Source organism: Lygodium microphyllum, chromosome 26 (genome assembly GCF_053477565.2).
Source record: "Lygodium microphyllum isolate KBCC chromosome 26, Lygodium_microphyllum_v1.1.10, whole genome shotgun sequence".
Classification (NCBI taxonomy): Eukaryota; Viridiplantae; Streptophyta; class Polypodiopsida; order Schizaeales; family Lygodiaceae; genus Lygodium; species Lygodium microphyllum.
In genome coordinates, this window is record NC_141160.1 from 110,758,625 (window position 1) to 110,774,220 (window position 15,596).

General features: G+C 40.6%; 1 protein-coding gene across 5 annotated transcripts in view; it reads right to left on the reverse strand.

The window, feature by feature from the left end:
- Window positions 1-3,815: 3,815 nt before the first annotated feature.
- Window positions 3,816-15,596, reverse strand: part of LOC148013676 (uncharacterized) — a 28,354-nt gene continuing 16,573 nt past the window's right edge. The window contains exons 2-6 of one of the 5 annotated variants that reach the window (XM_087668416.1): window positions 6,687-6,736; window positions 6,246-6,340; window positions 5,517-5,596; window positions 4,665-4,791; window positions 3,829-4,585 (exon numbers count right to left, since the gene is read on the reverse strand). In XM_087668416.1, the coding sequence (XP_087524542.1) occupies window positions 4,316-4,585; window positions 4,665-4,791; window positions 5,517-5,596; window positions 6,246-6,251 (483 nt within the window). In that variant the 5' untranslated portion in view covers window positions 6,252-6,340; window positions 6,687-6,736 and the 3' untranslated portion in view covers window positions 3,829-4,315. Of the gene's footprint in view, window positions 4,586-4,664; window positions 4,792-5,516; window positions 5,597-6,245; window positions 6,341-6,686; window positions 6,737-15,596 lie in introns of those variants that run through there. The other 4 variants (XM_087668418.1, XM_087668413.1, XM_087668415.1 and 1 more) reach the window with 4 other exon arrangements.

Consider the following 15,596-nt stretch of genomic DNA (forward strand, 5'->3'; position numbering starts at 1 on the left):
ATTTAGTTTTAAGTTGAAAGTCTCTTGTGATTTCAACTAACTTGTGTGCTCTATTACAATGTAAAATTGCCTTGATTTATATATATGCTAGATAAGGAATATGTATATTGAGTTAGTTTTAGACAAGGCAATTACATCAATGGACCCTGACTCCCCTTTTCCACCTAAAACTTCCGAGGGCAAAGACAAGGGACAAGTAAAGGCAACAAGCAAGGACAACTCAACCACTAAGAAGACTACCATATTATCTACAAAGAAAGGAATGCTCAAGCTTTCTCCTTTGAAGTTTGATCCATCTCCTTTGAAGCCTCAAGAGAAGAGGGTGCCCTTGAAACTCAAATTCTTCTAGTAGCAACCAAAGAAACAATATATTGTCAGGAAACTAGTGATGATTAATGAAAGTGATGAAGAAGCAACCATGCCAAAGAAGGAGAAAGGTCCAAAAGGAGGAGAAACTAAAGATCATAAAGAAGCTAAAGAATAGCCTTATAATTATCCATTTGTATATGTGTACCTTAATTACATTGCCTTTGTACATTTGTACTACAATTTTGTAACGTCGATATAATGAAATCTTTTGATCTTACTCACATGAAATACATTGTTGTTTATAGAATCGTATTAAAGTTTAAAGTTTGTGCCAAGTGTTTCTTTGCAATACTTATGAGGGTCTACTAAACATTACTTTTGGCAACAATGTCTATGAGCAAGAATAAAGTTGAAATTGTTTATATATTCATGATTCAAAACTTGAAATGCTAGGAGGCAAACACCTCATACAAGAAAAAGAGCATCCATCTCTTCTTCCAATTATAGCACCATTATTCTTGAACATAATTATACCTAGAAATTTGTATTATCTAAAAACTTCATGGTGTCTCTTATATCCTTTAGACTCTAATTGAAAGTTACATTAACCTCCTTTGTTTCTTATCCAATAACTTATCAAATAACTTCTACCTTAAGTTTTAATGGCATACAATTAATATTAGGATCTAAAGGAACCCAAGTACCATATCTAAGTTTGTATCTCCCATAAACAAGGAAAACATAAAATTCCTTTATTCTCTTCTTTTCATGTATGGCATGCCTCTTTAGCAAGGATCTGTTATTGCCAAGGATTGTTGGGACCTTACTTCTTGCCTATTTGTCAGTAAATCTTTGCTCCTTGAGATTAGGAAATCTATTATGCACACCCTTGATGGTTTCTTTAAGCAAGCTTGGCTTTTTCTTTTTAAAGTGAAAGTAACAATCTTATAATTGTATGCACTCTAAATTGACAACAGCTCATGACCTCTTTTCCATAGTGTCTTACACCTTTTTGAAGAGGTGATGTTGCCACCTAAAGAGCCATCCCTACTTCTAAAACATAGTCTTAAGCATCCTCTACCTCCTCCACTTGGGCCCTATATATTACATCATCCATAACTACCACCATTCTCATAGGGTTGCTACCTAAATGGAGACTACCTACTCTAGCAAACTAAGAGGATTGAAATTATGGAATAAAAGTGGAAAACACTAGAGCTAATGGTAACAGAGTCTGTATGGTAGAACCTATCCCACGAGTTTGTACAATTCATCCGCAAGTCGAGACAGTTAAGGGGAAGAGAGTTCATATAGCCATACAACCAAGATGGCTAAGGTGTGGTCAAGGAAGTTCATGTGACCTTTTGGGGGTTGTCATATAGTCACACACCTCAAGAATGGGGGTACGCCTATAGAAAGAATATATCTCTATTGTCATGCATACGGGATTGGAATCATGATGTTAATCTTGCCCACATCTACAAGAACACACCATATCACGATAAGTGAAACTACGAATAATAATACTCTCGCTACATATAACCTCAGCATATACTCTTTAGTATAGTATAGTATAGCATAATATAACTTTTCCAAGTCTATCATAGTATAGCCTAGGCTAGCCTAGTCTATCATAGTAAAGTCGAGCCCAATCTACCATCATATGGCATAGCCATTGCAAAACAAATAGGAAGGACCTTATTTGAAAATTCCTATGGCCAATGGCCTTTCAACTAATATAGTCAACCGTACACCCACCACACATCCTCCAACCACAATGGAATACTTGACAATGGACAAGCTCAATATCACCCGAACATAATGTGGATAAAATTAAGCAAACCTACTATGCCAATGGAGTTCTCTCTAATACTAATGCCATTGAGTTCTGTCGATGGGAATCATGGGCATCTAGTGTAAGATGGATACATTAGCAAGATCTTACTCCAAGAATCCAAAGGCTTACTTAAAGAATTTTCGTATTTGACAAGTTTGTTATAAAGCTCATGCACATCAAACAAAGAACTAGACAATTGGTCCAAGACTTAAACACATGCCATGAGCCAAAGATAACTTGTTTGAAAGAAATATGATAGCCAACAAGGATGATTATAGTAAGGAAGAATTGATTCTACTTCAAGATAATAAGAAAAACAAATTCCAACAATATAACTAAGCTTTGAAAGGTAGCAAAATCAATCTTGCGACAATTAGCATGTACCATTGGAAATTAGGCTAATCAACACAATTTCTAACATTCCTGGCCTAAGGTTAAGATTTGAGTTTGTGTAGCAAATTTTGAATGAGGTCTCACTCACTATAAACCCAAGTGCTTAATAGTTCAATTCATTAATTGGTCACTTAAGAATAAGAATTTTCATGTATTTACCAAAACTTGTCCAAAAAGTTTTGTATGTACCTACCAATATTTTTATGTTGGGAAGATTCCAGTAATAAACTACAGCACTGCAATGTTGTCTAATAGAATTTTCCAATGCCCAATTTGACAAGGAATTCAACTTGGTCTTCCCTATGATCAAGGCAATTTGCTACACTCCGATGAGGTTCCACCTGGTAAATAGAGTTTTGGGCTTGAATAATATCAATATACATAACTATCAATTGCAAGACTCTTTGTATTCCTAATATAATATTCTCTATAAACTTGACCTTGTCAACAAGATCCTCCAGATGCTTTGGAAGGCTAAAGGGAACATTCAACTTTGGAAGGCTAAAGGGAACATTCAACATTGCCCTGATGTGGTTGAACTTGGAGGAATTTCTTATTCTATGAAGAAATCAAAAAAATTGCATGCTATATAAAGCCATAACACTACCCTGCTTATTTACGATCCTTCTCTAAGATATGCACTCATTGTACTATTCAACAATATGGGCATATTGTTAATACTCGTTATTTGGATTCAAATCGAAATTATGCATGACAAATTATCCCTTAAAACCAGTGCAATGATCATCTAAGTCACCATTTATAAATCAGAGGCATCAGCCACAGGTTCCCACTCACATAAAGCTAGTTATCTAACAATGGCATACTGCCATGACTTAGAAGAGTGTTCCAACATTACATTAAGTAATAGTCACACTCAGTAAAGGCTCTTATTGCTCTAGTAGGTGGATGGAAATCTCCACAACTACTCCATTCCTTAATAATGAGAATTGAGTCTTTATTTTTTGAAAAACAAAAGCCAAATGATCCTTCCGCAGACCTACAGCGTTCAATATATTGATCGGATTCCTCCATGCATGTTCAAACCAACAAATACTATCTGCAAGGTTCCAGCTAACAACTGGCCGTTCATTAAAATATTTGAGTTGCAAGAAGAAAAGAACATACAACAATTAAAGTTGACCAAGTATTCAGAATGTGTTCGGAATTTTGGAAAATTGTAATGATGAGACTCGTAACTTAGAAGAATGTAAGGAGTATGCTCTCTTCTTTTAGTTCCTACTTTCAAAGTGATAAGTACTACAAGACCTTCTGACATCTAACAGAACACACACATACATTACAAGCACAAGCATGAACAATACAATCTATTATATTAGAAAACAGTGTGCTAGGAGTGAATGTAATTCTATCCAAAAGCCAATCTAACCTCTGCAACTCAGTTACCACAATCTCCATAAGAGAGCTCACAGCAAACTGTTATTCAGCATGGCCTGTACATAAAGGATTGAACATGAAGTATTGGAACTAGGTCAATTAAGGGATGCTCAGGTTTCATAGGTAATGTCATCATAATCTGACACATTTACAGTTTTGCCATTTTGATTTGCACTTGCACTCGCATCAAGACAGACATTTTCTGATTGACAAGGGTTACATTAGTGGTTTTCCTTTTAAGCATAGATAAATTGAACTTGACATTCTGTTGATGTGAAGAATGCATATTGGCAGAGAGAGTGCTTGAAGACACAAGCTATCAGATTGAATAGCTAATTTCTGCTCTTTGGTCCCTGTGAAAATCATATTGCGGTGCACTTATACGAACGTTTTTGCACGCTTGCTTGTACCACTTCCCAATATGCCTTCTTGCTCCATAGCCCTCAGTTTGTTTCTGATAGCTATGATTTTTGCACTTCTGCTGGTTTGAGACGAAGAATGTAAACTTGATGTAGCTGATGTGCTTAGCATGTGCGCTCCATGAGCTGGTCTCTCACTAGAAATCATCCTTTCATCAACAAAGCGTACGACTAGGGGCCTTCCAAAAGCCAACTTGCCATCAAGACCATCTTTTGCCTTCTGAGCTTCCTGAACATATACATTGAATCATCCTTAGGGCATGATATCATGCAACCTATAAACCCTCTACCTCAAAGACATCACTTACCTCTTTCTTACTGTACTCTACAAAAGCAAAACCACGAGGTTCCCCTCGTCTTGGACCATGTGTATGCCACATATACTCCTCTGATAAAATCTTGCCATAAGGTGAAAACATCTTTATGACATGGTACCTGATTTAAGGAAAATAAGCCTTTCAAAAATAAAACCCTCCAATCAGACAAACATAGCCAGAACTAACTTCTCATCACCAGATGAGAGCTTATAGATTCATGACTTCAGAGCTGCCCCATTGAGTTGTGCAGTACCAAGACAGATGTACAGATTGAGACTTCTTAATTGATCTGTTTTACACACAGACCAAGGACAAAGCTTTGGCAGGTTGTAAAAGGAGTATTGCCCAAGGCAGCAGGTTGAGGGTGATGTTAAATTGTAAGCTTCTGGCAATGGTTCCTTCCAATCATTGTGGACAAGAGAGGCCCGACAGCGATCACAATCAAAGTATAGTTTTGAGATTGAGTACATCTTGCTAGTTCTCACTAGAGCCTCAAGACTTTTTTCTATTAAGGAAATGTATCCTGCTATGGATTTCCATTAAGAAGACTTAAAGCAGTGACTTCAAACCTATACTACGGCAACCCAGGTAAGTTCTGAGTGTTTTGTGAAGGGCCAGCAACAGTTTTTCATATTCGTTTCACATTTTTGTATCATCATTTCAGTCTAAAGATATTATAATACTTTCTGAACAATTTCAATTTCCTCCAAGCACGCAGAAACTACCCTTATAGAAATTCCTCACAGGAGGCCAACAATGGCTTCAATGCATGCACAAGCACCTACCTATTCTTCATCATACCCATTCTTGCATGCCAACGTGACTGTAACAGAAGTAGCTTACTCTGTCACTCGATGATCTAGGTTTCCCACATAAAGCTTGTTCTCACGTCTTTCTTCCACCGCTCCATCTTTTCTGTGTTCCTACAATAGAAGGCCCAACATAATGGACGATGTGAGTCACTTAAAAATTATATATTTGCAGATGTTATCCTAACTTAAACTGTGTCCTATCTTAGAATTGTGATTATGTAAGGATAGTATTTAGATGCAAAAATGTTATTGCTATCAGAAAGTATCGAGCAAGCAAACAATAATATGTCAAGATCCTGTTAAATGGTTTGAATGAGTGCTCAATCAGAACCTTTCAGAAAGTACTACCACAACTTCTTTAAGATTGATTGATGCACAGCTGACATGGTTTCAGCCACAGTTGGTATGCCTAAATCATTACATAGAATCTAAACAAAAAATTTGAAACTCCTCAACTGGAAAAACCAACATTTGCCTTCAACCATCATTGCTTTAAACATGTTTCCACAACCGAAAACCCATGATTACAAACCTTCCTGATATAAAGGATCTATTAAACTATAAGGTTCCTATCACACACATTGAATACTGTGGTGTTCACAGTAGCTAGTTTTGGAAACAGCAAGATAGGAAACAAGTTCCCTACAGTATTAATTTGTAGGAAATGTCTCAAAAATGTTTCTTACACATATAGCTAAAAGTATGGGCCAGAACATGTATACATGAGATATTCAAGGAAATAACCCTACTTATCAATTACCTGCATGACCAATGGTCAAATTCTATAATATAAACCAGCCAAAAGTATCATATCTTCATACATGCCATCTCTAGACCCAGTAGTTCTTCAAAGATCTACAAGAATATAGGTGTTACAAAGTATTTATTGCAATGTAATGCATCATGCAGAATGCAGTAAACTGTGAACAATCATGGCTGTAATCTAGTTACTAGAGAGAGAAATGAATACTTGATCAGTGTATACTAAATACAACAGTACTTAATTGATGTATACTAAATATAACAGTAAAGATGCAAATATTCTGACTGTTGATATTGAATACAGCAGTGAACTAATGAAGTAAACTATCTGAATACTCTAAATCCTAATGCAGGAAGCTCTTTCGCCACATTTTTCAGGACAACAAAATTTTTGGAAGATACGAAATGCCTTTCATTTGTAAGAAACGTTTTTTCTTACAAGTTTCGTACATTTTGTACTTTCAGCAACAAGTTTTTGCAAGATATTCCCTGCACACAGGAAACAACACATGGGGGCATTGCCTTATTAAGAAACACGGTTTGCTAACAGCTCGAGATGAAGATACAAACCCATCACGCCGCTAATATGAACTAGTTTCTCCTATCTGTTACACAACTAATGCCATGCAAAGTCCAATAGAGGAAGAGATTGAAAACTGATGGTAAATGCAGGACATCAAGAGTACACATATAATGCCAATGCTGAATCCTCTACATCTTGTAAAAATTTTAAATGAAGATCGAGAGGTTAGATGTGACCTTTGTCCATCATTTAATGCAAGTGGTGTAACACAGACAAATGTTTATTCCCACACAAAAGTAAAACTACTAGACCCCCAAGAGAAATACCTATGACCCTGTGTGGAGTCAACATTGGATCGAAAAGATGAGAGAGTCGGTTTAGGTGAGATGGACTATGTTGATGCTATTGTAATATTAAGCTGTTGTAGAGTGAACATGGCTGAATGTATCAAGATTGGGCTAAATGCTGCAACTACAGATATATTAACAGCTTGTTGGCAGCTCACCAGTGCAGGAACGTTGCATCTAGGTTACATGCAAAGACTTGAATGTGCAAAAGACATGGATAGAAAGTGAAACTTACTTATTTCACAGCTATACTACCATCACAACTCAACAAATCAGCTTCCTAGATCCTTGTACAAGTTATATATTTGTTATTCCTCTAAATTTTTCTTCCCATCAAATCAAAGGATATACATAGAATAGTGCATTAGAGCTGGCCACTATTGAGTGGCCAGATGTATGATAAAAATCACGTGTCAAAATGATGAGGAGCAACAGAAGCAAAAAGATAGAGCTGTTGTAAACACAAAGAACTGAACAGAAGAACAAGCACACATGGACTCAAAGATAATGATATTGAAGGCACAAGAGTGTGTACAAAGGTACGGGCTGTGGGCAACCAACAGAGTGCTCTTGGTCTCCCTTCCTCCAACAAGATGCAGTGTGCTCATATCAGATGATATTAAAGTGGAGGAGAAGGTCTACCTTAAATAGGCTGAGAAAATACAACAAAATAAACCAGTCGGCCAGCAGCATTAAATGCCCAAAAATCAGGTCGGCCAACATTAAATGTGCACTGTTTTAAAAATGAAATGCACTCTGCCTATGAGCTGTGACACACAAGATATCTACATTGAGAACACCCTCTCTCAGATCACGGATGATAAGTACAATAAAATATACAAAAATAAATGACACACCATGGTACATACAACAGTGACAATCAAATAGGACCATGGATATCCAAGCATTGGGTGAACGAGCCACCACGACACTGATGTCAATGTTTGAACCAATCCCTAACTACAAAGGGTAGTGTTGAGCTAAATGCATTACAAACTGATTAGCTCTTTAAAACAGCCCCAAAACATGTAAATTACCAAAAGTTTCATCAAACAGGGCATGGTCCTAGAGAGTTTTTGTCTCCCATAAGCAAAACCCTAATTTGGGAGGTCCAACTGCCAACGACTCCTCTTACATGGTCTACAACTGTCGCCTAGCCTCCCACTACTACCGGTGATCAATTGCCATCATCTTCAAGCGGTTACATTGCTGCATTTACTAGTTCTGGCCCCAAAGACACTTGCGTTTTGGTTTCCAACCTGGTGCCCTTCCATTTCCAGCATTGGTTTGATTTTCGTTTGCATTTACAACAAGTCGTTTTTGTGTTTTCAACACTTTTCTTCATCAGTCTCTTACTTCGATTGGTGGTTACTGCACTTGGGATCCATCTCCGATGGACGACACACATCGACACCTCCCTCAACCTGCTCCCATGAGGGCCACCAGCTGTTGAACAACTTTGCCCTTGAGCATTTTGTACATTCTCTCGTTCATTTACAAAATTCATTCATTCATTTCACAGTTTTTTCTTCTTTGTTTGTGTGTGTTTTTGCATTTTGCATTTAGGGTTCACATTTATTGCCTTATTATCTGAGTTATTGTGTTTTAGCCATGTTTGTGTATTCTTTGTTTTCCCTTTGCAAACCCTAGCATATCTTCACAAGTAGAAATAGTTGCATACCTGTCATAAACCACCTCTTCAAAAAGCATTATCATGACCATGGATTCCCTGCCTTCAGCGAAACTGCCAAATTGCCCCTTCTTGTGGAAACAAACTAGGAATAAAGGCCTCTCTTTTTCAAACATCCCATCACAAACTTGAAAGATAAATCAACTACAGGATCTAAATCTGCCAAACTTCATTGGTGCGTGTAGAAAGCCATGCTTAGGATTCATCACACTTGCATATGGATGAAATTCAGATATCCCATCAACACCTACTCACACTTTCTCTCTAATACTAAAGAGTCTTGAGGTGATGCAATAATAGGGCTGGAAGAACACTTATGAGACCGACGCGGACTTCGCCACATAGCCAAAATCAAAGTCAAAGTCCAAGGATGATGAAGAGTCGGAGGAGTTGTCATGGAGATACGAATTTTTTATGCTTTGCTTAGCATTTGATTTAGTTATAAATCAAATATGCAAATGTGAGGTGCATTGTACAAGATGATAATTTAAATGGCACGCCAAGGATCCCAAGATGTCAATGGGTATCAAAGGCAAAAGTTGTAATAAGTTATACAGTGTTGTGTGACCACATGTCCAGTAGATAAATGAAGTGGAAAGCTTTGCCTAATGAGGAGTTTAATTATATGCCTACAAGACAATTGTTGCTTTGTCTGCATGAGGAGTTTAGGCATAATGGTGACTTGGCAGGACGACTTTACATATGTTAGGAATACTCGGTGGAAAATCAAGTCTTCTAGGTGTTCACTTAAGTGTTCTTGTAGTGCATGCTTTTTGCTTGTGTGTAAAGACACTTTACAGAAGAGTTTTGAAAGGCACTTTACACAAACTAATGCATGCTTTTTGGTGGGGGCTTTTTGCTGAAAACTATCTTGCTAATCATGCTAAGGAGTTTGCATGAAAATCAGCACCAAAAACAGGGAAAGAAGGCTGAATTAGTTCGTGGTGAAATGGAGAAGATTGCTATGCTTCAAGAGCTTCATCTCTAACATAGAACAAGAGCCAAATTTTATTTTTGACATGGTATCAGAGCACAAGAGCTCGGAGAGTTAAAGACCCTGTTCATCAGAGAAGGCAAAGACAAGTTGCGGGTTCAACATTATCTATCGATTTCCCCCTTCATTTCCGTCGCATCACTAGGAGACAAAGATACCCTTATCTTCCTCTCCCACCCACCCTCCCTTTTACAAGTTGATACTTCGGTGCTATGACTTCTCCACAGGCAGATGGGCAGACCACTAGGTGTTTCTCTTCTGGCATCACCAGAACCCGCACCGATGCTTGCTGACATGAACCTTTGCTCCCTACTCTGCCAGAGTATACACGTCTATCCTCAGGCACTCATTGTGCCACCTCTCCCTTCTGGGCCATAAGAGTTTATTCTGCATCGGCTTTTAGATTTTTATGCTCAAGGAAATAAGATACATCCAATGCGCACTAAGCCCTTTCGAGCCACAGGAGGATCGGCTAGTACCACGGCCTCCTTGAGAAACCACCATAATGCGCTACATAGGTTGCTTCTACTTCTTCTAGGGTTTCAAGAATGCCACCTCAACAACCCGTGGTTCTACAATTCACTCCCTCGAGAGACGATGATGGTTGGATACCATCACGTCAGCAATCCACTCCTTCGAGAGATAAAGGTTGTTCGACCCCTTATATTACTTCGGCTCCACAGTCTGCTCCACTAAGAAACAATGATTGTTGCCCACCCTTGGCTTAGCCTGAGCCTCCCTTTTCTCCAACCTCGACTACTCAGGTTTGAGAGGCCACCTTTGGGACTTCTTCGATACCCCAAATACCTTCTTTAGCACAATCGGTGGCACTTCCTTCGTCATTAGATGATTCAGAGTCAGTGATTCATGAGTTTTTAGATTCCCTCCCTCTCGTAGAGGGGGATATACTCTCTTTGCCCTCAAAGGGGCCTCTTCTTCAGCTTCAGAGGGGGGCCCTGCAACTCCACTCTCAGGGGGGGCACCTCCTCATCATGAAGTTTGTCACCTACCCTTTACTCTTTTGGGATGGATGTCTTCGAGCAATCATTTCTCCTATTGATACCCAGGATCTTCAAAGACCACCTAGATTGGGGCCTTGGAGGTTCAACCGCGACTTGGTGACAAGGCCTTTGAATTCCTTCCAGCATGGAGTTACGGAGCTAGTGGCTTCTCTCCTAAGGTGGAGTCAGTTTCTATAGTTCAACCTATCTATTGTTCCTTACTACAAGTTACCTTTCAAGTGGAAATCTTGGATCTCTGGGATCCTCTTATTCTTCATCGTATCTCTCTTCGCTCCTCTTTCTTCATCCCTTTTTGGGCCTAAGAGGGGGTGTTGAGAAACCACTTCTTCAGTTTACACATTTTATTTAGGGTTTCACATTGACAGCCCCAAAAAGGGCTGGTGTCCACATTTTGGCCACTTTTCAGTGGGTGTTGTTAGAGTCATCACCTCGACAAGCAGGCAGGCACCGCGTGGCAGGCAGTCGGCCAGCTGCCATGTGGCAGCAGTCTACTACAGCAATCGGCTGCATTAATTGCAGCTCACTTGATTATTTTCTGCCATTATTTTCAGCCTATAAATAGGCTTTGTATTCAGAAGCCTAAGTCAATTGTCTCATACAGATTTCACGCTGCAGACCACAGAGATTGCTCTGAGGGCTGACGGAGACCGAGATCTTCGAGGTGGAGACATACGCAGATATTCTCTCTGCACCTGTGTATAATTCTACATCCTCATACAGTATTCTTCACTACAGATTTTCTGTGTTTCACTGTCTCTTTCTCTCTCTCTTCTCTCTCTGTTCACTCTTTGTCTCGGTCATTCGCTTCCGCATTGCTTCACTCTGACATAGTATCAGAGCATTGAAGGATTTGACCTAGGGTAGACCCATTTGAAGAGGAGATTTCAGCACAACACAAGGCTGTGTTTTCAGTGTTCAAGTGCGAGCAAGTGGGCTGCGCATCAGAACAAAGCTGAGGCAAGAGTGGGTACGCGAGAAAAGAGAAAAGATTTACTGAAGCTCTTGCTAGTTTTCTTTTGCTGTCAGAGAAGGAAGAAGGCTGCATTTTGGGCCTTCAAGTGCAAATTTTACCTTTTCATCACCTCCGGCAGGTGAAGAAGGAGTGGGATGAGTGAACCATGGCCCTAGCAGGCTGTATTTTCACAGTCAAAGGGGGCTGCTCTTTGTATTTTATGCAGGCATTGTAGGTGAAGATGTCTTCTAAGGCTGAGACAAAGTTTCAGGCGATCATGGACCGAAAGGTGCTCATCCTACCAGCTCTTCCTTCAGATCAAAAGCTCGATGGTGAGAACTACCGCATCTAGTGGGTCATGATGCTTGCTATATTGGAGTCCTATGATTTGGCGGAGCTTGTTACGGAGGCTATCAATCGTCCTTCTTCGCATGACGATTCTCGACTCTCTTCCAATGAGAAGGTGGTGTTGGCGAAGGCTCAGGCACATTGGGATAAACTCAATGCTCGCATTCGCTCGTTTTTATTTCTCTCATGTACTACAATTGTTCTCTCTCATATAGACCATTTAATAGTGACTAGGGAGATATGGCTGGAGTTGGATCAGATGTATAATTAGATGACCATCATGAAGCGAGTCTCTTTGGAAGTGCAAATGCAGACCATGAGTGTCAACAAGTCATCATCCATGTGGAAGCATATCAACAAGCTAAGGCAGCTTCAAATGCAGGTTCAAAACACAGGGAAGGTGATCAATTTTGAAGACATGGCGATAACTCTCCTTTCACAGTTACCGTCTCACTTCAGTGGTTTTTATTCCGCCTTGATTGCTTCAGGGCGGTCTAAGACTCTTCAATGGGAACAGTTGGTTCCTATGGTCTTGGACCAAGAGGAGTAATTGAAAGGAACCAATGCTTCGAAATCTAAGGCTTAGGTTGGTCAATCCTCTCAGAAGAAGGGGAAGGACCAAAAGAAGAAGGGCAAAGACAAGGAGTCTACTTTTCACATTTGTGGCAAAACAGGTCACGGACAGAAGGATTGCCCCGACAAGGAGAAGGAGAAGAAGGAGAAGAAGGAAAAATCTTCAAAGGATTCGAGAGTGGTGGCTACTTCCTCATCAGCTGCTTTCCTCCATTTGGAAGTGGTTGAGGATTCAACCCTGACGGCTTCTAATGTTGTGTCGATGGCCCCATTCACTCAGGAGTGGATTGTTGATAGTGGTGCCTCCCGACACATGACTCCTTTTGCAAGTGTTACTCATTTGCAGCCTTCTCATGGTCAAATTCTCATTGGTGATAGTTCGTCTATTCCTATTCAGGGACGGAGCAACATGCATCTTATTCCAGATAGGCATGGTGGTGTCCATGCATCCGAGGTACTTTATGTGCCGGCTTTGGGGTATCATCCTCTCTCTGTGCACAAGATTTGTGCCCTCGGCCTTTTGGTCGAATTTGATGTGGATACTTTTCGAATTCTTCATGGAGGATCGAGACAGGTTCTTTCTTCAGGTTATGAGGAGAATGGAGTCTACAAGTTGTGGTCTTCTTCTGCCTTGACTTCTCTTCTTCTTACCTCTCAAACCCCATCCGAGCTTTGGTATGCTCAGTTTGGCCACCTCACTTAAGATTACCTTCAAAAGGCGTCTAAGGACCAGTTTGTTCCAAGTTTATTGGATATTGTGGTGAGCCAGCAACCTTGTATATCCTGCATCTGTGGAAAGCAGACTCATAATATTGTTCCCAGAAAGGCTTCGAGGCGGTGTTTAACACCCTCGGAGTTTGTTTCTATCGATCTTTATGGATTGATGAGGACGGAATCCCTACGAGGGAGCTTGTATTTCATACTCATTGTAGATGATTACAGCAGGATGACATAGGCTTATTTCTTAAAGCTGAAGTCGAAGGCTTTCTCCAACTTTAAGGATTGGTTGCTCTTTGAGGAGAACCGATTGGAAGGAAGCTAAAGACCTTACGATCGGATAAGGGCGGCAAATTTGTTTCTAATGATTTTGCTCCGTTTTGTGCAAATTGTGATATTCACCAAGAGTTTGCCAATACAAACACCTCTTAGGAGAATGACATCTTGGAGCGGAAGAATCGTAGTGTGATCGAGATGGCCCGTACCATGATGGAGCATCATCAGACACCTCAGTGTCTATGGGCCGAGGCTGTGGCTAGTATAGTTCACATCCTTAATCGTTCCCCTACTTCCGTTGTTGTTGGTATGACTCCTTATGAGGCATACTTTGGGTCAAAGCCAGATGTTTCTTATTTCAGGGTTTTTGGGTGTGATGCCTATGTTCACATCCCGAAGACACAACGTGACAAATTTGAAGCGGCTTCCAAAAGACAGGTGTTTGTGGGCTATAGCTCGCAATCTCAAGGCTATCGATTGTATGATCCTGTTAAGCAAGATGTCTACACGAGCCGTGACGTTTGGTTTGTGGAGGTTCTAGCCCCAAAGGGAGGTGAGGACCACCCTGTTCTTGGAGATCCCGGTGATAGCTGGGCCCCAGCGATTGTTCCTCTCGAGCATGTGTCTCTTGAGGACTCTTCTTCGGATGAGAAGCCTAGTTCCCAGCCACCGGATTCACCGATTGATTCTCCCTTGTCGATGGACCTTCCAGAAACTTCAGCAGATGGAGAGCGCCCCGGCATCCTCCTCGTTGGGCCCGTGACACGCTCCGCAATTCAAGGATCGAGGAGGTCCCTGAGGAGTGGCAACCGCGGGATGGACCGCGGAGGTCATGGAGGCACCAGACATACTATGGAGCTTGTTTGCTCTAACTACTATTTGATATCTCATGTTACGCAGGATAGAGAGCCTACCTCAATGAAGGAAGCTTTACAATCTGATCATTGGCGGAAAGCGATGGAAGCCAAGTTGGAGGCTATTGAGCGGAATGGCACTTGATACCTTGTGCCTCGTCCCTCTCATAAGAAGGTGATTGGTGTCAAATGGGTCTTCAAGACCAAGTACAATAGTGACAGTTCTTTGGACAAGCACAAGGCTCACCTTGTTGCTTAAGGTTTTGCTCAGCACCCCAAGTGTTGATTTCCATGATACTTTTGCCCCTACTACTCGTATGGCGACTATCCATGCTATCCTTGCCTTGGCTAGTCATAGGAGATGGCCCGTCTTTCAATTGGATGTGAAGTCGGCCTTCTTGAACAGTGATTTGAAGGAGGAGATCTGCATAGAGCAACCTCCTAGCTTTGGTTCCTCAAATGGGACGGTTTATAGATTGACGAAGACCTTGTATGGCCTGACGCAAGCTCCGCATGCTTGGAACGAGAAGATTGATTCGTTTCTCCAGGCAAAGTTAGGCTATCGACGCTCTAGGGCCGATCCCCAACTTTATGTGCACACTTACGAGGGTGGTCATGTGTTGTTTGTTTTGTATGTTGATGACTTGATTGTTATAGGTGACCATGCCCAAAAGGTCAAAGAGACGAAAGTAGCTTTACATCAGAAGTTCGAGATGATAGATTTAGGACTTCTCCATTTCTTTTTGGGCCACAAGATTTATCAGACTCAAAGGGGGATTTTCATCTCTCAACAAAGATATGTACAGGAGCTCTTGGTGACTTTTGAGATGGAGAATTGTCAGTCCATTTCTATTCCTATGGATCCAAACTAGAAGGCCACTTCTCACTCATATTCTCCTTGGCGGATGCTACCCGCTACCGTCAATTGATTGGATCATTGATTTGGCTCCTCAACACACTGATTGATCTCTATTTTGTTGTAGGTTTCTTAGCTGGATTCATGAGTGCACCTCAGTAGGTGCATTGGCAAGCTGCTCAGAGGATACTACGGTT